This window comes from Salvelinus fontinalis, chromosome 6, assembly GCF_029448725.1.
Source record: "Salvelinus fontinalis isolate EN_2023a chromosome 6, ASM2944872v1, whole genome shotgun sequence".
NCBI classification, from domain to species: domain Eukaryota; kingdom Metazoa; phylum Chordata; class Actinopteri; order Salmoniformes; family Salmonidae; genus Salvelinus; species Salvelinus fontinalis.
In genome coordinates this window covers 5,809,397-5,830,515 of record NC_074670.1, presented here as the reverse complement: position 1 = coordinate 5,830,515, position 21,119 = coordinate 5,809,397, and the positions used below count along the sequence as shown (strand labels likewise).

The 21,119-nt window shown below is 43.5% G+C and overlaps 1 protein-coding gene across 2 annotated transcripts; it reads left to right on the top strand.

Moving 5' to 3' along the window:
• Window positions 1-2,782: 2,782 nt before the first annotated feature.
• Window positions 2,783-19,467, top strand: snapc5 (small nuclear RNA activating complex, polypeptide 5). 2 transcript variants are annotated; one of them, XM_055924633.1, is made up of 4 exons: window positions 2,783-3,071; window positions 6,126-6,248; window positions 10,460-10,534; window positions 10,915-19,467. In XM_055924633.1, the coding sequence occupies exons 2-4, from the start codon at window positions 6,159-6,161 to the stop codon at window positions 11,098-11,100; spliced, it is 351 nt and encodes a 116-aa protein (XP_055780608.1). In that variant the 5' UTR covers window positions 2,783-3,071; window positions 6,126-6,158; the 3' UTR covers window positions 11,101-19,467. The 2 variants fall into 2 exon arrangements, with proteins under 2 accessions (XP_055780608.1, XP_055780609.1); XM_055924634.1 differs by having other exon boundaries at window positions 2,784-2,895; window positions 6,127-6,248.
• The last annotated feature ends 1,652 nt before the right edge of the window (window positions 19,468-21,119 follow it).

Sequence of the window (21,119 nt, the reverse complement as noted above, 5' to 3'; positions counted from 1 at the left end):
ATCTATCCTTTACCCCTACCTACAGTATACTGCTGTTACTGTCTATTATCTATCCTTTACCCCTACCTACAGTATACTGCTGTTACTGTCTATTATCTATCCTTTATCCCTACCTACAGTATACTGCTGTTACTGTCTATTATCTATCCTTTACCCCTACCTACAGTATACTGCTGTTACTGTCTATTATCTATCCTTTACCCCTACCTACAGTATACTGCTGTTACTGTCTATTATCTATCCTTTACCCCTACCTACAGTATACTGCTGTTACTGTCTATTATCTATCCTTTACCCCTACCTACAGTATACTGCTGTTACTGTCTATTATCTATCCTTTACCCCTACCTACAGTATACTGCTGTTACTGTCTATTATCTATCCTTTACCCCTACCTACAGTATACTGCTGTTACTGTCTATTATCTATCCTTTACCCCTACCTACAGTATACTGCTGTTACTGTCTATTATCTATCCTTTACCCCTACCTACAGTATACTGCTGTTACTGTCTATTATCTATCCTTTACCCCTACCTACAGTATACTGCTGTTACTGTCTATTATATATCCTTTACCCCTACCTACAGTATACTGCTGTTACTGTCTATTATCTATCCTTTACCCCTACCTACAGTATACTGCTGCTACTGTCTATTATCTATCCTTTACCCCTACCTACAGTATACTGCTGTTACTGTCTATTATCTATCCTGTTGCCTAGTCACTTTATCCCTATGTTAATAACCATTAGCTACCCGGACTATTTAGCAGTCTTATGGCTTGGGGGTAAAAGCTTATCAGGGTCCTGTTGGTTCCAGACTGGCTGCATCGGTACCTCTTGCCGTGCGGTAGAAGACAGAACAGTCTAAGACTTGGATGGCTGGAGTCTTCCTCTGACACAGCCTGGTACAGAGGTCCTGGATGGCAGGGAGCTTGGCCCCGGTGATGTACTGGGCCGTACGCACTGTACCCTCTGCAGCTCCTTGCGGTCGGATGCTAAGAAGTTGCCATACCAAGCGGTAGGGCTGGGCGATATGGCAAATAAATTATCACGATATCTATATATTTTTTCATTCGCTAACAATAATTAGCACAATATTAAACATATGCTTCAGACTCAAGAATGCCTAGTGCCTGAACCAACCACTAGGGAGCGGCAGGTAGCCTAGTGGTTAGACCAGCAGGTAGCCTAGTGGTTAGAGCGTTGGGCCAGTAACCAGCAGGTAGCCTAGTGGTTAGAGCGTTGGGCCAGTAACCAGCAGGTAGCCTAGTGGTTGGAGCGTTGGGCCAGTAACCAGCAGGTAGCCTAGTGGTTAGAGCGTTGGGCCAGTAACCAGCAGGTAGCCTAGTGGTTAGACCAGCAGGTAGCCTAGTGGTTAGAGCGTTGGGCCAGTAACCAGCAGGTAGCCTAGTGGTTAGAGCGTTGGGCCAGTAACCAGCAGGTAGCCTAGTGGTTAGAGCGTTGGGCCAGTAACCAGCAGGTAGCCTAGTGGTTAGACCAGCAGATAGCCTAGTGGTTAGTGCGTTGGGCCAGTAACCAGCAGGTAGCCTAGTGGTTAGACCAGCAGGTAGCCTAGTGGTTAGAGCGTTGGGCCAGTAACCAGCAGGTAGCCTAGTGGTCAGAGCGTTGGACTAGTAACCAGCAGGTAGCCTGGTGGTTAGAGCATTGGGCCAGTAACCAGCAGGTAGCCTAGTGGTTAGAGCGTTGGGCCAGTAACCAGCAGGTAGCCTAGTGGTTAGAGCATTGGGCCAGTAACCAGCAGGTAGCCTAGTGGTTAGAGCGTTGGGCCAGTAACCAGCAGGTAGCCTAGTGGTTAGACCAGCAGATAGCCTAGTGGTTAGTGCGTTGGGCCAGTAACCAGCAGGTAGCCTAGTGGTTAGACCAGCAGGTAGCCTAGTGGTTAGAGCGTTGGGCCAGTAACCAGCAGGTAGCCTAGTGGTCAGAGCGTTGGACTAGTAACCAGCAGGTAGCCTGGTGGTTAGAGCATTGGGCCAGTAACCAGCAGGTAGCCTAGTGGTTAGAGCGTTGGGCCAGTAACCAGCAGGTAGCCTAGTGGTTAGAGCATTGGGCCAGTAACCAGCAGGTAGCCTAGTGGTTAGAGCGTTGGGCCAGTAACCAGCAGGTAGCCTAGTGGTTAGACCAGCAGGTAGCCTAGTGGTTAGACCAGCAGGTAGCCTAGTGGTTAGAGCGTTGGGCCAGTAACCAGCAGGTAGCCTAGTGGTTAGAGCGTTGGACTAGTAACCGAAAGGTTGCTAGATCGAATCCCCGAGCTGACAAGGTAAAAATCTGTCGTTCTACCCCTGAACAAGGCTGTTCCCCGATAGGATCAACTTCTTATTTACAATGACAGCCTAACTGACTTCCCTAGTTAAATAAAGGTAGCATTTTTTTATTTTTATTATGTGAGCTACATGTAAAATTATACTTTAAGGAAAACTGTTCCATGTTTGCGGCCAGGGAGAAACGTATCTGGGGTCAATTAAATTGATAAGCCTCTTAAAACCTTCCCTTTCGACTGTGCTAATTGGTAGCATGTCCTTAGCAACGCGATGCATAATCGCATTTGTGATGTCTTTGTCTTTTCGATGTTTGCTTGTAGGGCACATTTTCATCAGCGATAATCTAATGTTGATAATTTTATAACATTATGAATCATTTTATTTAAAAAAAAAACGACTTTGTCATCATCATCATCATCTACAATCATCCTAGCTAACCTGAAGATCCCGTGTGTGTGTAATGTTGTAGGAGACCACCACACGGCGCTAAAGGATCACATCAAACGTTTGACTTGTGGGCGGAAAGTAAACCCGGAAATGTGCGGAAGGAAACCACGTGAATGAACAACGGAGGCTACAACAACATTAACGAGTAGCATTTTATCATCAAGCGGTACGGTAAACTAGACTGTTATAACGTAACGCTGTTGGTGTGTCATTCAAATATGACATTAATTTATTAGCTTACGTTAGCTGGCTAGTTTTCCGTCAATGTGCACGTAGCTAGCCTGCAAGTGGTCTTGTATTTGCTGCAAAGAGGAGATACACAAACGAACATTTTTTTGTGAAAGGTTTGTGAAATATATAGAAAGCTATTGTGGATGATTTGACAAAGCTGAGGTTGTTGGTAGCATATTAGCTAGCTATCTTAAGACAACGTTAAATGATAGTGTTATGTGACGTTTATTTTTTCCTGGTTGAATTTGCTGCAGAGGGGATGTTATTTTAACACGTTTTAGCTATAATGTTGTATAAACGTTGACAAATGGGAACGTAAAACCAATAAAGAATGTTTCTGACAGCATTAGCTAGCATCCTCCCTCGACGGAGTAAATGGGAAACGGAGGCTTTCTGAAGTGAAGGCTTCGACGCTTTCACCAAATTGTGTCGGAAAACAGTTCATTAATCAGAGCTTAATTACCGTTATCTGTTCACAATGCACATTTAGTGACAGAGGTCATTTTTTAAAATCCGTTTTCATTATAACACCGTTGTACAGCGGTAAGTCGTTGGCTATAGCAGCCTATAATCAGTTAGAAAACCAGATTTGCATCATGTTTCACATGTTTATTTTTCAAAAAACGGAATCTATGGCATTATTTAGGATGCTTAAGACAGACGCGTATACTAAATAAAACAAATTATTTTAACAACCGTGCAAAAGGGGATAAAAAATATTTTACAATTTTAAATAGTGTGCCATATAACGTTAAGCTCACGTCCCTGAATGTTCCCTCCTCTACCTGCTAAACTAGCTACCGGTCAGGCGAAAGTGTTTCGGTCAAATCTAAACAGTACGGTGTCCAGCAGAGGTCGGAAATCAGTGGCATTTTGCGACACCCGGTTTGAAAAACCACGTGATCAAACGACGCTTGGGACGTCATTCGTGACGTACTTCAGATAAAGTGATAGTCAGTTAAGAACAAATTCTTATTTCCAATGACGGCCTCCTGCGGGGACGGGGGATTAAAAAGTATATTTCTTAATAAAAATATAGATCAAAATACACATCATGACAAGAGAGACAACACCACATAAAGAGATACCTAAGACAACATAGCATGGTAGCAACACAACATGACAACACAGCACGGTAACAACACAACATGACAACACAACATGGTAGCAACACAACATGACAACACAACATGGTAGCAACACAACATGACAACACAGCATGGTAGCAACACAACATGACAACACAGCATGGTAACAACACAACATGACAACACAGCATGGTAGCAACACAACATGACAACACAGCATGGTAACAACACAACATGACAACACAGCATGGTAACAACACAACATGACAACACAACATGGTAACAACACAACATGACAACACAACATGGTAACAACACAACATGACAACACAGCATGGTAACAACACAACATGACAACACAGCATGGTAGCAACACAACATGACAACACAGCATGGTAACAACACAACATGACAACACAACATGGTAGCAACACAACATGACAACACAGCATGGTAGCAACACAACATGACAACACAGCATGGTAGCAACACAACATGACAACACAGCATGGTAGCAACACAACATGACAACACAGCATGGTAACAACACAACATGACAACACAGCATGGTAACAACACAACATGACAACACAACATGGTAGCAACACAACATGACAACACAACATGGTAACAACACAACATGACAACACAGCATGGTAACAACACAACATGACAACACAGCATGGTAGCAACACATCATGACAACACAGCATGGTAACAACACAACATGACAACACAGCATGGTAGCAACACAACATGACAACACAGCATGGTAACAACACAACATGACAACACAGCATGGTAACAACACAACATGACAACACAACATGGTAGCAACACAACATGACAGCAGCCCAACATGGTAGGAGCACAAAACATGGTACTAACATTATTGGGAACAGACAACAGCACAAAGGGCAAGAAGGTAGAGACAACAATACATCACGGCAAAGCAGCCACAACTGTCAGTAAGAGTGTCCCATGATTGAGTCTTTGAATGAAGACATTGAGATATTGGCACACTGCTTCGAAGTTGGTTGTTTACCGATTTCAACGCATGTCTCAGCTCCGGTATCAAACGTATATCACTACTACAGAGTGATTTGTAATGTTTTGGCAAAGGGTTAGCTTATCTAACTTGACTAGATGCAGCACATCCCTGATCAATATAAAACACTAACAGCTAATGCTATCTTCTGTACTCAACCAGCCAGGAAGTTCATGATCATGACAGAATGTGGGGAGCCAATTAGCTCTAGTTTAGATCCCTGTAATATGGATGGAGTTGAGTTTACTAAACTAGGTAGACAAATAGCTACAGTAAGTTTGCTAAAGCCAACATATGTTGTATTATTTAACTAGGCAAGTCAGTTAATAAATTCTTATTTACAATGACGGACTACCCCGGTCCTGGACGTCGCTCGGGCCAATTGTGCGCCGCCCTATGGGACTCCTAATCACGGCCGTTTGTGATACAGCCTGGAATCAAACCAGGGTCTGTAGTAACGCCTCTGGCACTGAGATGCAGTGCCTTAGACCGCTGCGCCACTTGGGAGCCCAATTATAGTGAGTTTACTAATATAGCCTGCTGTATTTGCCTGTCTCTCTCTCTCTCTCTCTCTCTCTGAACCCACAGGACATCATGACAAGTCCGCTACCAGAGCTGAAGATAAATACTAATGCAACTGGTGTGAAACGGCTAGCTAGTTAGCGGCGGTGCGCGCTAGTTCCATTTCAATCGGTGACATCACTCGCTCTGAGACCTTGAAGTAGTTGTTTCCCTTGCTCTGCCAAAAAAATTGCTGTAGCTTTTCTGAGGAGCGATAGGTTAACGATGCTTCGAGGGGTGACTTGTTGTTGTTCATAGGGAACTCTGGTTCAAAGTCCAAGGTTTTTTATTTTTATTTTTATTTTACCGTTATTTTACCAGGTAAGTTGACTGAGAACACGTTCTCATTTGCAACAACGACCTGGGGAATAGTTACAGGGGAGAGGAGGGGGATGAATGAGCCAATTGTAAACTGGGGGGGAGAGTGACAGAAGCAACACTGTTACACTAATAACTGAACGTCTCTCAGTATTTAGGAATGGTCTAACTCCACCAGACGCCATGTTGAGTCGTCTACAGGAGCTGAAGAAGGAGGAGGAGACTCTCCTAAAGATTAAAGTTATGCTGCAGGACCAGCTCAACAGACTCAAGGTACAGCTACTTTCTGTTTTACCTCCCTACTAAATAAATAAGTAGTCTATGGCATCCTTCCCTCCTCCTTCAAGTATTTATTGTATTTGTATGTTTTACGGATCCCCATTAGTTCCTGCCAAGGCAGCAGCTACTCTTCCTGGGGTTTATTATGGATCCCCATTAGTTCCTGCCAAGGCAGCAGCTACTCTTCCTGGGGTTTATTATGGATCCCCATTAGTTCCTGCCAAGGCAGCAGCTACTCTTCCTGGGGTTTATTATGGATCCCCATTAGTTCCTGCCAAGGCAGCAGCTACTCTTCCTGGGGTTTATTATGGATCCCCATTAGTTCCTGTTGCCAAGGCAGCAGCTACTCTTCCTGGGGTTTATTATGGATCCCCATTAGTTCCTGCCAAGGCAGCAGCTACTCTTCCTGGTGTTTATTATGGATCCCCATTAGTTCCTGCCAAGGCAGCAGCTACTCTTCCTGGGGTTTATTATGGATCCCCATTAGTTCCTGCCAAGGCAGAAGCTACTCTTCCTGGGGTTTATTATGGATCCCCATTAGTTCCTGTTGCCAAGGCAGCAGCTACTCTTCCTGGGGTTTATTATGGATCCCCATTAGTTCCTGCCAAGGCACAAGCTACTCTTCCTGGGGTTTATTATGGATCCCCATTAGTTCCTGCCAAGGCAGCAGCTACTCTTCCTGGGGTTTATTATGGATCCCCATTAGTTCCTGCCAAGGCAGCAGCTACTCTTCCTGGGGTTTATTATGGATCACCATTAGTTCCTGCCAAGGCAGCAGCTACTCTTCCTGGGGTTTATTATGGATCCCCATTAGTTCCTGCCAAGGCAGCAGCTACTCTTCCTGTTGTTTATTATGGATCCCCATTAGTTCCTGCCAAGGCAGCAGCTACTCTTCCTGGGGTTTATTATGGATCCCCATTAGTTCCTGCCAAGGCAGCAGCTACTCTTCCTGGGGTTTATTATGGATCCCCATTAGTTCCTGTTGCCAAGGCAGCAGCTACTCTTCCTGGGGTTTATTATGGATCCCCATTAGTTCCTGCCAAGGCACAAGCTACTCTTCCTGGGGTTTATTATGGATCCCCATTAGTTCCTGCCAAGGCAGCAGCTACTCTTCCTGGGGTTTATTATGGATCCCCATTAGTTCCTGCCAAGGCAGCAGCTACTCTTCCTGGGGTTTATTATGGATCACCATTAGTTCCTGTCAAGGTAGCAGCTTCTCTTCCTGGGGTTTATTATGGATCCCCATTAGTTCCTGCCAAGGCAGCAGCTACTCTTTGTGGGGTCCAGCGACATTAATACAGTTATATAGAATTCTAAATATTACATGACATTACATTTCATAACACATATTTACAACACATTATGCGTGTTCCCTCAGGGCATTACTTTACTACCACATACACTACATGGCCAAAAGTATGTGGACACCTGCTCGTCCAACATCTCATTACAAAATCATGAGCATTTATATGGAGTTGGTCCCCCTTTGCTGCTATAACAGCCTCCACTCTTCTGGGAAGGCTTTCCACTAGATGTTGGAACATTGCTGCGGGGACTTGCTTCCGTTCAGCCACAAGAGCATTAGTGAGGTCGGGCACTGATGTTGGGCGATTAGGCCTGGCTCACAGTCGACGTTCCAATTCATCCCAAAGGTGTTTGATGGGGTTGAGTTCAGGGCACTGTGCAGGCCAGTCAAGTTCTTCCACACCGATCTCAACAAACCATTTCTGTAGGGACCTGACTTTGTGCATGGGGGCATTGTCATGCTGAAACAGGAAAGGGCCTTTCCCAAACTGTTGCCACAAAGTTGGAAGCACAGAATTGTCTAGAATGTCATTGTATGCTGTAGCGTTAAGATTTCCCCTTCACTGGAACTAAGGGGCCCGAACCATGAAAAACAGCCCCAGACCATTATTCCTCCTCCACCAAACTTTACAGTTGGCACTATGCACTGAGGCAGGTAGCGTTCTCCTGGCATTCGCCAAACCCAGATTAGTCCGTCGGACTGCCAGGTGGTGAAGAGTGATTCATCATTCCAGAGAACGCGTTTCCACTGCTCCAGAGTCCAATGGTGGCGAGCTTTACACCACTCCAGCCTCCGCTTGGCATTGCGCATGGTGATCTTAGGCTTGTGTGCGGCTGCTCGGCCATGCAAACCCATTTCATGAAGCTCCCAGCGAACAGTTCTTGTGCTGACGTTGCTTCCAGAGGCAGTTTGGAACTCTGTAGTGAGTGTTGCAACCGAGAACAGAACCCAGTAGAACAACTCAGTAGAACAACTCAGTAGAACACGAGCTTATGTGGCCTACCACTTCGCGGCTGAGCCGTTGTTGCTCCTAGACGTTTCCACTTCACAATAACGGCACTTACAGTTGACCGGGGAAGCTCTAGCAGGGCAGACATTTGACGATCTGACTTGTTGAAAAGGTGGCATCCTATGACAGTGCCATGTTAAAAGTCACTGAGCTCTTCAGTAAGGCCATTCTACTGCCAATATTTGTCTATGGAGATGTCATGGCTGTGTGCTCAATTTTATACATCTATCAGCAACGGGTGTGGCTAAAATAGCAAAATCCACTAATTTGAAGGGGTGTCCACATACTTTTGGTGTATTTAGGACTAACTTATTTCTTGCCACACATTCTGAAACTTTAAGTGTTGCAGTAATTTCAGTCGCTGTAGTAGCTGACGTGTTGAGTTTTGAGTCATCCGTATACATAGACACTCTGGCTTTACTTAGAGCCAGTGGCATGACGTTAGTAAAGATTGAAAAAAGTAAGGGGCCTAGACAGCTGCCCTGGGGAATTCCTGATTCTAGCTGGATTATGTTGGAGAGGCTTCCATTAAAGAACACCCTCTGTGTTCTGTTAGACAGGTAACTCTTTATCCACATTATAGCAGGGGGTGTAAAGCCATAACACATTATAGCAGGGGGTGTAAAGCCATAACACATTATAGCAGGGGGTGTAAAGCCATAACACAATATAGCAGGGGGTGTAAAGCCATAACACAATATAGCAGGGGGTGTAAAGCCATAACACAATATAGCAGGGGGTGTAAAGCCATAACACATTATAGCAGGGGGTGTAAAGCCATAACACATTATAGCAGGGGGTGTAAAGCCATAACACATTATAGCAGGGGGTGTAAAGCCATAACACATTATAGCAGGGGGTGTAAAGCCATAACACATTATAGCAGGGGGTGTAAAGCCATAACACATTATAGCAGGGGGTGTAAAGCCATAACACATTATAGCAGGGGGTGTAAAGCCATAACACATTACAGCAGGGGGTGTAAAGCCATAACACAATATAGCAGGGGGTGTAAAGCCATAACACATTATAGCAGGGGGTGTAAAGCCATAACACAATATAGCAGGGGGTGTAAAGCCATAACACATTATAGCAGGGGGTGTAAAGCCATAACACATTATAGCAGGGGGTGTAAAGCCATAACACATTATAGCAGGGGGTGTAAAGCCATAACACATTACAGCAGGGGGTGTAAAGGCATAATATATACGTTTTTCCAGCAGCAGACTATGATCAATAATGTCAAAAGCCGCACTAAAGTCTAACGAAACAGCCCCCACAATCATTTCATCATCAATTTTCTCTCAGCCAATCATCAGTCATTTATGTAAGTGCTGTGCTTGTTGAATGTCCTTCTCTATAAGCATGCTGAAAGTCTGTTGTCAATTTGTTTACTGTAAAATGACATTGTATCTGGTCAGACACCATTTTTTCCCCCCCAAAAAGTTTACTAAGGGTTGGTAACAGGCTGATTTGGTCGGCTATTCGAGCCAGTAAAGGGTGCTTACTTTTGCTTCCCTCCAGGCCTGAGGGCACACACTTTCTTGTAGGCTTAGATTGAAGATGTGGCAAATATCGTCTGCTATTATCCTCAGTAATTTTCCATCCAAGTTGTCAGACCCCAGTGGCTTGTCATTGTTTATAGTTAAAACATTTTAAAACTCTTTCACACTCCCTTTACGGAATTCAAAAATGACAACGCTTGCCTTTTCATAATTTGGTCAGTTATACTTGGATGTGTAGACAGGCCCACCTCAGGTACTCTATCATGTCAACATGTTTAGCATGTCAAGGAGTGGAATGATAACTCAGGGTACCGGTACCTGATGTTACTACCCCTCCTGAGTAATGATGGGTAATGTCATCTGTATGACTGTCTGTTCTTTTTAGTTTGAAGAAGGGGCCCTAAAGTCCATCATCAACGCTCAGACAGACGAAGGTCCTTCACAACCTGCCAGTCCTGAGGTACTGCACACACACACACACGTCTGTCACACACACACGCGCACACACACACACACACGTCTGTCACACACACACACACACACACGTCTGCCCTGCTAGAGCTGCCCCGGTCAACTGTAAGTGCTGTTATTGTGAAGTGGAAACGTCTAGGAGCAACAACGGCTCAGCCGCGAAGTGGTAGGCCACATAAGCTCACACACACACACACACACACACACACACACGTCTGTCACATACACACACGTCTGTCACACACACACACACACACACGTCTGTCACACACACACACACGTCTGTCACACACACACACACACACACACACGTCTGTCACACACACACCCCCCCCTTTATCTAATAACCTCACCTCCTGTTCCCTGCAGGTTCCTCTGAACCTGGATGACGTAGCAGCGATCAACCAGACCAAACTGCTGCTGAGTGGTCCTGTAGACTACCGCATAGAGGAGGAGGAGGAAGAGGAGGAGGAGGAAGAGGAGGAGGAGGATGACGACAATAATGAGCTTGAAGCCGTGCCTGAGGTAGACGAGGAGGACGACGATTATTACTGAGTGGACCTGTAGACTACCACATGGAGGAGGAGGAGGAGGAGGAGGAGGACGACGACAACAATGAGCTTGAAGCAGTGCCTGAGGAAGACGACGATTATTACTGAGTGGACCTGTACCAAATGGCCCCCTATTCCCAATGTAGTGCACTAGGTTTGAGCAGGGAATAGTAACTGGACAAATGTAGTGCCACTACATAGGGAATAGGGTATGATTTGGGATGTAGACAATGTATTGACCTCCAGTACCTAAATGCCACTGAAGAGGAGATGTGTGTATATAATATTACAGACCGTTCTTTTGTTTTACTTCCTGTACTTCTGAAGTTATTTATTAGAGTGTTCAACGGGAAGATTACAGTTGTAAATAAAATGTAGCCTTGGGTGCTAGCCGGTAGGCAAGAGCACAAACAGATCTGGGACCAGGCTTATTGTCATTCCATAACGACAGCAGTAGAGTTGGCTAGAGCACAAACAGATCTGGGACCAGGCTTATTGTCATTCCATAATGACAGCAGTAGAGTTGGCTAAAGCACAAACAGATCTGGGACCAGGCTTATTGTCATTCCATAATGACAGCAGTAGAGTTGGCTAAAGCACAAACAGATCTGGGACCAGGCTTATTGTCATTCCATAATGACAGCAGTAGAGTTGGCTAAAGCACAAACAGATCTAGGACCAGGCTTATTGTCATTCCATAATGACAGCAGTAGAGTTGGCTAAAGCACAAACAGATCTGGGACCAGGCTTATTGTCATTCCATAATGACAGCAGTAGAGTTGGCAAGAGCACAAACAGATCTGGGACCAGGCTTATTGTCATTCCATAATGACAGCAGTAGAGTTGGCTAGAGCACTAACAGATCTGGGACCAGGCTTATTGTCATTCCATAATGACAGCAGTAGAGTTGGCTAAAGCACAAACAGATCTGGGACCAGGCTTATTGTCATACCATAATGACAGCAGTAGAGTTGGCTAAAGCACAAACAGATCTGGGACCAGGCTTATTGTCATTCCATAATGACAGCAGTAGAGTTGGCTAAAGCACAAACAGATCTGGGACCAGGTATTACAGTAAGAATATGAACAGGACTGAACTGTGATCTCCCTCACATTAGTTAAGGCCTGTTTTTTTGTAGCCTGGTCCCAGATCTGTAGGTGCTGTATAGTCAGCTTCTATAGCCACTGTAGACTGGTCCCAGGTCTGTAGGTGCTGTATAGTCAGCTTCTATATCCACTGTAGACTGGTCCCAGATCTGTAGGTGCTGTATAGTCAGCTTCTATAGTCACTGTAGACTGGTCCCAGGTCTGTAGGTGCTGTATAGTCAGCTTCTATAGCCACTGTAGACTGGTCCCAGGTCTGTAGGTGCTGTATAGTCAGCTTCTATAGCCACTATAGACTGGTCCCAGATCTGTAGGTGCTGTATAGTCAGCTTCTATAGCCACTGTAGACTGGTCCCAGATCTGTAGGTGCTGTATAGTCAGCTTCTATAATCACTGTAGACTGGTCCCAGGTCTGTAGGTGCTGTATAGTCAGCTTCTATAGCCACTGTAGACTGGTCCCAGGTCTGTAGGTGCTGTATAGTCAGCTTCTATAATCACTGTAGACTGGTCCCAGGTCTGTAGGTGCTGTATAGTCAGCTTCTATAGCCACTATAGACTGGTCCCAGATCTGTAGGTGCTGTATAGTCAGCTTCTATAGTCACTATAGACTGGTCCCAGATCTGTAGGTGCTGTATAGTCAGCTTCTATAGCCACTGTAGACTGGTCCCAGGTCTGTAGGTGCTGTATAGTCAGCTTCTATAATCACTGTAGACTGGTCCCAGGTCTGTAGGTGCTGTATAGTCAGCTTCTATAGCCACTATAGACTGGTCCCAGATCTGTAGGTGCTGTATAGTCAGCTTCTATAGCCACTGTAGACTGGTCCCAGGTCTGTAGGTGCTGTATAGTCAGCTTCTATAGTCACTATAGACTGGTCCCAGGTCTGTAGGTGCTGTATAGTCAGCTGCTATCATGCTATACATAATATTGTAGCGATCCTTGCTAATATGAGCCATGTTACAATTCCCGCCAAGTGGGTTAACCCTATTGGCACGACACATAGGGTGTTGGGTCTTTCAGGCCAGCGACCCAGGTCCGCTTCCCCGTCTGGGACCGAGGCTGTCTGACGTATTGCCTGTAAACCATAGAGTCGTTGTTCCTACCCGGTTCTCGTTCAGTATCTCTCATTGGTCCAGCAGCCGCTGTAATTGTAGTGTCCAATGCCTACTGTTCTACTGTTGATGTGTGTGTGTGTCTCTATGGATGTTGAGGCATGAATCTAGTAGTGGTATCCAGAATATACCGGCATAACGTTTCTGTACCATACCGGGGAATACCGAATGTGCACACAAGGGGCACTGTTTTTTGTTGTTCAACACACAAAACGACACTGAACCAAAATATAAAACGCCACATGCAACAATTTCAAAGATTTTACTGAGTTACAGTTCATCTAAGAAAATCAGTCAATTGAAATAAATTCATTAGGTCCTAATCTATGGATTTCACATGACTGGGAATACAGATATGCATCTGTTGGTCACAGATACCTTTAAATAAAATGGGCCTCCGGATCTCGTTACGGTATTTCTGTGCATTCAAATTCTCTAAAACGGCCCGGCTCATGGTGGAGAAATTAACATTACGTTCTCTGTCAACAGCTCTGGTGGACGTTCCTGCAGTCAGTATGCCAATTGCACGCTCCCTCAAAACTTGAGACATCTGTGGCATTGTGTTGTGTGACAACTGCACATTTTTAGAGTGGCCTTTTATTGTCCCCAACACAAGGTGCACCTATGTAATGGTCATGCTGTTTAATCGGCTTCTTGCTATGCCACACCTGTCCGTTGGATGGATTATCTTGGCAAAGGAGAAAATGCTCACTAACAGGGATGTAAACAAATTTGCGCACAGAATGAGAGAAATAAGCTTTTTGTGCGTATAGAACAATTCTGGGATCTTTTATTTCAGCTCATGAAACATGGGACCAACACTTCACATGTTGCGTTTTTATATTTTAGTTCAATGTATTTAGGAAACAGGGATCTTGATCCAGGAATTAATGTCTCTGCTGTAACCATGACGTTTAAACGTTGACATCTAGACACTTAGCGAGCAAGTTAGCAAACCAAATGAAGCAGCTGGAGCAATGACGTACCCCCCCCACCCCCACCCAACGATTACAAATTATACCGTCGGTATTTCTAAATACCCCCTAGAATATAGTACACAAACACAGCAGACTTGGGTTCAAGTAACTTCGCTGTGCTTGATTTGAGCTTGTCTGTTTCAATGGAACCAACAGAACATTCCAGAAACAACAGCAACCTGATAACTGCGTGCAGAGTCAAATAAACGCAACAAAAAAAATATTAGGTTTTCCCAAAAAATAATTTGAACCCGAGTCAAGAGGCAAGAGGATCTCTATAATAACAGAGCGTGAAACCATGTGTACGGCTGGGCCATATAGGATATAAGGAGACAGTACAGTGGAGCACAATACATTTGTGTAATGTATCAACGATAACATGCAGACTGTGCAGTATGTTATGAGGGTTCAAATTCATAAGCACAAAATAAAGAACGATGCCAAGATGGTAGATATCCTACCGCTTTTCTACTTATAAACACATTTTGCATAATCGGTTCAGTTTATACTTTGTACTTTTTGTAAACTTTGTGTTTTATCTCTAAATTCTTAGGGTGTTTACACTGATTTCAGTCCTCTTTAAAGTGAACCCTGGGGTAAAACAAAAAATAACTCTTGTTTTCACACTGCCTTTGAATGAGGACTCGACTCTTTTGCCAGTTCACTGTTTTGTGGTCCGAGTCCTTCATGCGTTCACATTGCTATGTTTACAAAGCACGTTCATGTACTCTGGGGTTTTACAAAGTACAGGACAAGCCATTCCATCAGTCCGGACTGCTAGATATTTTAAATGTTTTATTTATTTAACCTTTTATTTAACTAGGCAAGTCAGTTAATAAGAACAAATTCTTATTTACAATGACGGACGACGATGGGCCAATTGTGCGCAGCCCGATGGGACTCCCAATCACGACCGGATGTGATACCGTTTAGATTTTAATAGCTAATAGATTACGTTTAGTTAAAATATTAGATATAATCATTGTAATCAGAAGATACTATTAACACGTAAATATGATTGATAACAGAATAAATAGCAGAAGAATAACTTCTGTAATTAAATTGTATCGTTACACCCAAAGTCGGCTATTGCCGCTATAAGAAATATAATTAATTTTGTATCCTACGTTGTATTCTCACACTATTTAAACCCCACAATCAATAAACAGCGTATGAAGCTCTCTTAGCCTATCGATCACGTATTGCAAAAAAAAAAAAATCAGAACTAAAAAAATTACATCTGCATCCTTGACAATCGCTAATCAAATAAAAAAATTAAAAACAGCACACGTTTTTTTCCAGCGAACCTGGTGTCTAATCATTAGTCAAACAGTCATATGAAACGAGAGCTTCTATTGGACAAATTCAGGTAAACTCCACCCCGTTCCGTTCCCGTCTGCTTCCGGTCTAAGAAACGTTTCGCGACAGAATTGTCATAATGAAAGTGCTGGAACACAGAGAGCCAAAACGAGAACAACCCAAAATGTGTCACTGTCCCGATACTTTCGGAGTTCACTGAACTGTATATGGTAAATAAGCCGTCTCACTCTGAGGTATATCAGGGTTACACACCACACAAATCATGTCATACAATACTGTACATTCCTGCTCTAATTTAACTCCACCTCTCCGTAGATTAGGTCACCCACTCCATCCCTACTGATAATGCAGTGCCAACACTTTCCTCTGGTTCACACATCCAACCAACCATTCAGCATTTTCTGGAAAGGGTAAAAATGCACAGTGGATCACAAGGCCTGCTGTTTTCAGCCTGTTACCGGACAACAAGGCCTGCTGTTTTCAGCCTGCTACCGGACAACAAGGCCTGCTGTTTTCAGCCTGTTACCGGACAACAAGGCCTGCTGTTTTCAGCCTGCTACCGGACAACAAGGCCTGCTGTTTTCAGCCTGTTACAGGACAACAAGGCCTGCTGTTTTCAGCCTGCTACCGGACAACAAGGCCTGCTGTTTTCAGCCTGCTACCGGACAACAAGGCCTGCTGTTTTCAGCCTGTTACCGGACAACAAGGCCTGCTGTTTTCAGCCTGCTACCGGACAACAAGGCCTGCTGTTTTCAGCCTGTTACAGGACAACAAGGCCTGCTGTTTTCAGCCTGCTACCGGACAACAAGGCCTGCTGTTTTCAGCCTGCTACCGGACAACAAGGCCTGCTGTTTTCAGCCTGTTACCGGACAACAAGGCCTGCTGTTTTCAGCCTGCTACCGGACAACAAGGCCTGCTGTTTTCAGCCTGCTACAGGACAACAAAACCTGCTGTTTTCAGCCTGTTACCTGACAACAAGGCCTGCTGTTTTCAGCCTGTTACAGGACAACAAGGCCTGCTGTTTTCAGCCTGTTACCGGACTACAAGGCCTGCTGTTTTCAGACTGCTACCGGACAACAAGGCCTGCTGTTTTCAGCCTGCTACAGGACAACAAAACCTGCTGTTTTCAGCCTGTTACCTGACAACAAGGCCTGCTGTTTTCAGCCTGTTACCGGACAACAAGGCGTGCTGTTTTCAGCCTGCTACCGGACAACAAGGCCTGCTGTTTTCAGCCTGTTACCGGACAACAAGGCCTGCTGTTTTCAGCCTGTTACAGGACAACAAGGCCTGCTGTTTTCAGCCTGTTACCAGACAACAAGGCCTGCTGTTTTCAGCCTGTTACCGGACAACAAGGCCTGCTGTTTTCAGCCTGTTACAGGACAACAAGGCCTTCTGTTTTCAGCCTGTTACAGGACAACAAGGCCTGCTGTTTTCAGCCTGTTACCGGACAACAAGGCCCGCTGTTTTCAGCCTGTTACAGGACAACAAGGCCCGCTGTTTTCAGCCTGTTACCGGACAACAAGGCCTGCTGTTTTCAGCCTGTTACAGGACAACAAGGCCTTCTGTTTTCAGCCTGTTACAGGACAACAAGGCCTGCTGTTTTCAGCCTGTTACAGGACAACAAGGCCTGCTGTTTTCAGCCTGTTACCGGACAACAAGGCCTGCTGTTTTCAGCCTGTTACAGGACAACAAGGCCTGCTGTTTTCAGCCTGTTACCGGACAACAAGGCCTGCTGTTTTCAGCCTGTTACCGGACAACAAGGCCTGCTGTTTTCAGCCTGTTACAGGACAACAAGGCCTGCTGTACAGTAGATCCACACCAAACTGTACAGTAGAACCACACCAAACTGGACTGTAGAACCACACCAAGCTGGACTGTAGAACCACACCAAACTGCTGTAGAACCACACCAAACTGTACTGTAGAACTACACCAAACTGTACTGTAGAACCACACCAAACTGTACTGTAGAACCACACCAGTAGAACCACACCAAACTGTACTGTAGAACCACACCAAACTGCTGTAGAACCACACCAAACTGTACAGTAGAACCACACCAAACTGCTGTAGAACCACACCAAACTGTACTGTAGAACCACACCAAACTGGACTGTAGAACCACACCAAACTGTACTGTAGAACCACACCAAACTGTACTGTAGAACCACACCAAACTGTACAGTAGAACCACACCAAGCTGGACTGTAGAACCACACCAAACTGTACTGTAGAACCACACCAAACTGTACTGTAGAACCACACCAAACTGTACTGTAGAACCACACCAAACTGTACAGTAGAACCACACCAAACTGTACAGTAGAACCACACCAAACTGGACTGTAGATCCACACCAAACTGCTGTAGAACCACACCAAACTGTACAGTAGAACCACACCAAACTGGACTGTAGAACCACACCAAACTGTACAGTAGAACCACACTAAACTGGACTGTAGAACCACACCAAACTGTACAGTAGAACAACACCAAACTGGACTGTAGAACCACACCAAACTGTACTGTAGAACCACACCAAACTGGACTGTAGAACCACACCAAACTGTACAGTAGAACCACACCAAACGTTCCCTACTGTAAATTGAGGGTAATAATGTCACTACTGTAAATTGAGGGTAATAATGTCACTACTGTAAATTGAGGGTAATAATGTCACTACTGTAAATTGGGGGTAATAATGTCACTACTGTAAATTGGGGGTAATAATGTCACTACTGTAAATTGGGGGTAATAATGTCACTACTGTAAATTGGGGGTAATAATGTCACTACTGTAAATTGAGGGTAATAATGTCACTACTGTAAATTGGGGGTAATAATGTCACTACTGTAAATTGGGGGTAATAATGTCACTACTGTAAATTGGGGGTAATAATGTCACTACTGTAAATTGGGGGTAATAATGTCACTACTGTAAATTGAGGGTAATAATGTCACTACTGTAAATTGGGGGTAATAATGTCACTACTGTAAATTGAGGGTAATAATGTCACTACTGTAATGTGTCATTTAACTATCCAATGCTCTGCTATCCCTCATGTCTATTGCCACATTGTGCCAGTCCATACTGTAAACAGACGAGTATCAGCCTCTCCTACATTAGCTTAGATTATAGAGTAAAACCCCTAGTTTGTAAAGGATCGGTGTGTCTAAGCAGAATGTGTTCACACACCATTGAGTTTCAATAGTGGGGTATTTCGGACCAGTTGGCCCTCTCCATAGAGTCCAGTGGGCTGGATACTTCTAGTCTGTTTGGTTACGGTGGCTAGCAGCACGGAGGGGTGACATACGCAGGTGTCCTCTTGATGTGAACAGATAACAGGGACTTCAATCAATCTGCCTCTATCTCATTTCCTGACGTTTTCCAGGCAGGACTAATGCTGAACTTTTGACAGGTATGTGTGTGTGTGTGTGTGTGCGTGTGTGTGTGTGTGACATAATGCATGTTTTTTATTTTATATTTTATTTAAACTTTATTTAACTAGTCAGTTATTATTTACAATGACGGCCTACACCGGGCCAAACCTGGACCACGCTGGGCCAATTGTGCGCCGCCCTACGGGACTCCCAATCACGGCCGGTTGTGATACAGCCTGGAATTCGAACCAGGGTGTCTGTAGTGACGCCTCTAGCACTGTGACGCAGTGTCTCAGACCGCTACGCCACTCGGGAGCCTGCAGTGTTGTAATAACTCAGCCAGGTAACATCATTGTGAGCAGTGTCATTGCTCAAACAGAGTTTTGTCTCATAGAATGGATCTCTTGGGAGATACAGCTTAATAAAGCCTTGTTTTGGATTGCTGCTGGGCAACACCAAGATATTGATAGGCAGTGAAATAACAGCTCGAGTATATTGATTTGTCTGCTGTTCTCTTGGTACAAATGTTGCTCATATCCTTAGAAATGATATACACATAGACATATTATATCCTTACACATATACCATTAGACATATTATACCCGTAGACATATTATACCATTAGACATATACCCGTAGACATATTATACCCTTAGACATATTATACCCGTAGACATATTATACCCGTAGACATATTATACCCTTAGACATATTATACCATTAGACATATTATACCCGTAGACATATTATACCATTAGACATATTATACCATTAGACATATTATACCCGTAGACATATTATACCCTTAGACATATTATACCATTAGACATATTATACCCGTAGACATATTATACCATTAGACATATTATACCATTAGACATATTATACCATTAGACATATTATACCATTAGACATATTATACCCGTAGACATATTATACCATTAGACATATACCCGTAGACATATTATACCCTTAGACATATTATACCCTTAGACATATTATACCATTAGACATATTATACCATTAGACATATTATACCCATACACATATACCATTAGACATATTATACCATTAGACATATTATACCATTAGACATATTATACCATTAGACATATTATACCCGTAGACATATTATACCATTAGACATATACCCGTAGACATATTATACCCTTAGACATATTATACCCTTAGACATATTATACCCGTAGACATATTATACCCGTAGACATATTATACCATTAGACATATTATACCATTAGACATATTATACCCGTAGACATATTATACCCTTAGACATATTATACCCGTAGACATATTATACCCGTAGACATATTATACCCGTAGACATATTATACCCGTAGACATATTATACCCGTAGACATATTATACCCGTAGACATATTATACCCGTAGACATATTATACCCGTAGACATATTATACCCGTAGACATATTATACCCGTAGACATATTATACCCGTAGACATATTATACCATTAGACATATTATACCCGTAGACATATTATACCCGTAGACATATTATACCATTAGACATATTATACCATTAGACATATTATACCATTAGACATATTATACCATTAGACATATTATACCATTAGACATATTATACCATTAGACATATTATACCATTAGACATATTATACCCATACACATATACCATTAGACATATTATACCATTAGACATATTATACCATTAGACATATTATACCATTAGACATATTATACCATTAGACATATTATACCATTAGACATATTAAACCCGTAGACATATTATACCCGTAGACATATTATACCCGTAGACATATTATACCCGTAGACATATTATACCATTAGACATATACCCGTAGACATATTATACCCTTAGACATATTATACCATAAGACATACTGTACCATTAGACATATTAAACCCTTACACATATTATACCATTAGACATATTAAACCCTTACACATATTATACCATTAGACATATTATACCCGTAGACATATTATACCCGTAGACATATTATACCCGTAGACATATTATACCATTAGACATATTATACCATTAGACATATTATACCCGTAGACATATTATACCCGTAGACATATTATACCATTAGACATATTATACCCG

What these genes read in the sequence shown, in the direction of transcription:
- snapc5 (XM_055924633.1), top strand. Translation starts at nt 6,159, where the DNA reads ATGTTGAGTCGTCTACAGGAGCTGAAGAAGGAGGAGGAGACTCTCCTA. An exon ending in ACCAGCTCAACAGACTCAAG is followed by an intron (nt 6,249 to 10,459) that starts GTACAGCTACTT and finishes TGTTCTTTTTAG; the next exon opens with TTTGAAGAAGGGGCCCTAAA. An exon ending in CACAACCTGCCAGTCCTGAG is followed by an intron (nt 10,535 to 10,914) that starts GTACTGCACACA and finishes TGTTCCCTGCAG; the next exon opens with GTTCCTCTGAACCTGGATGA.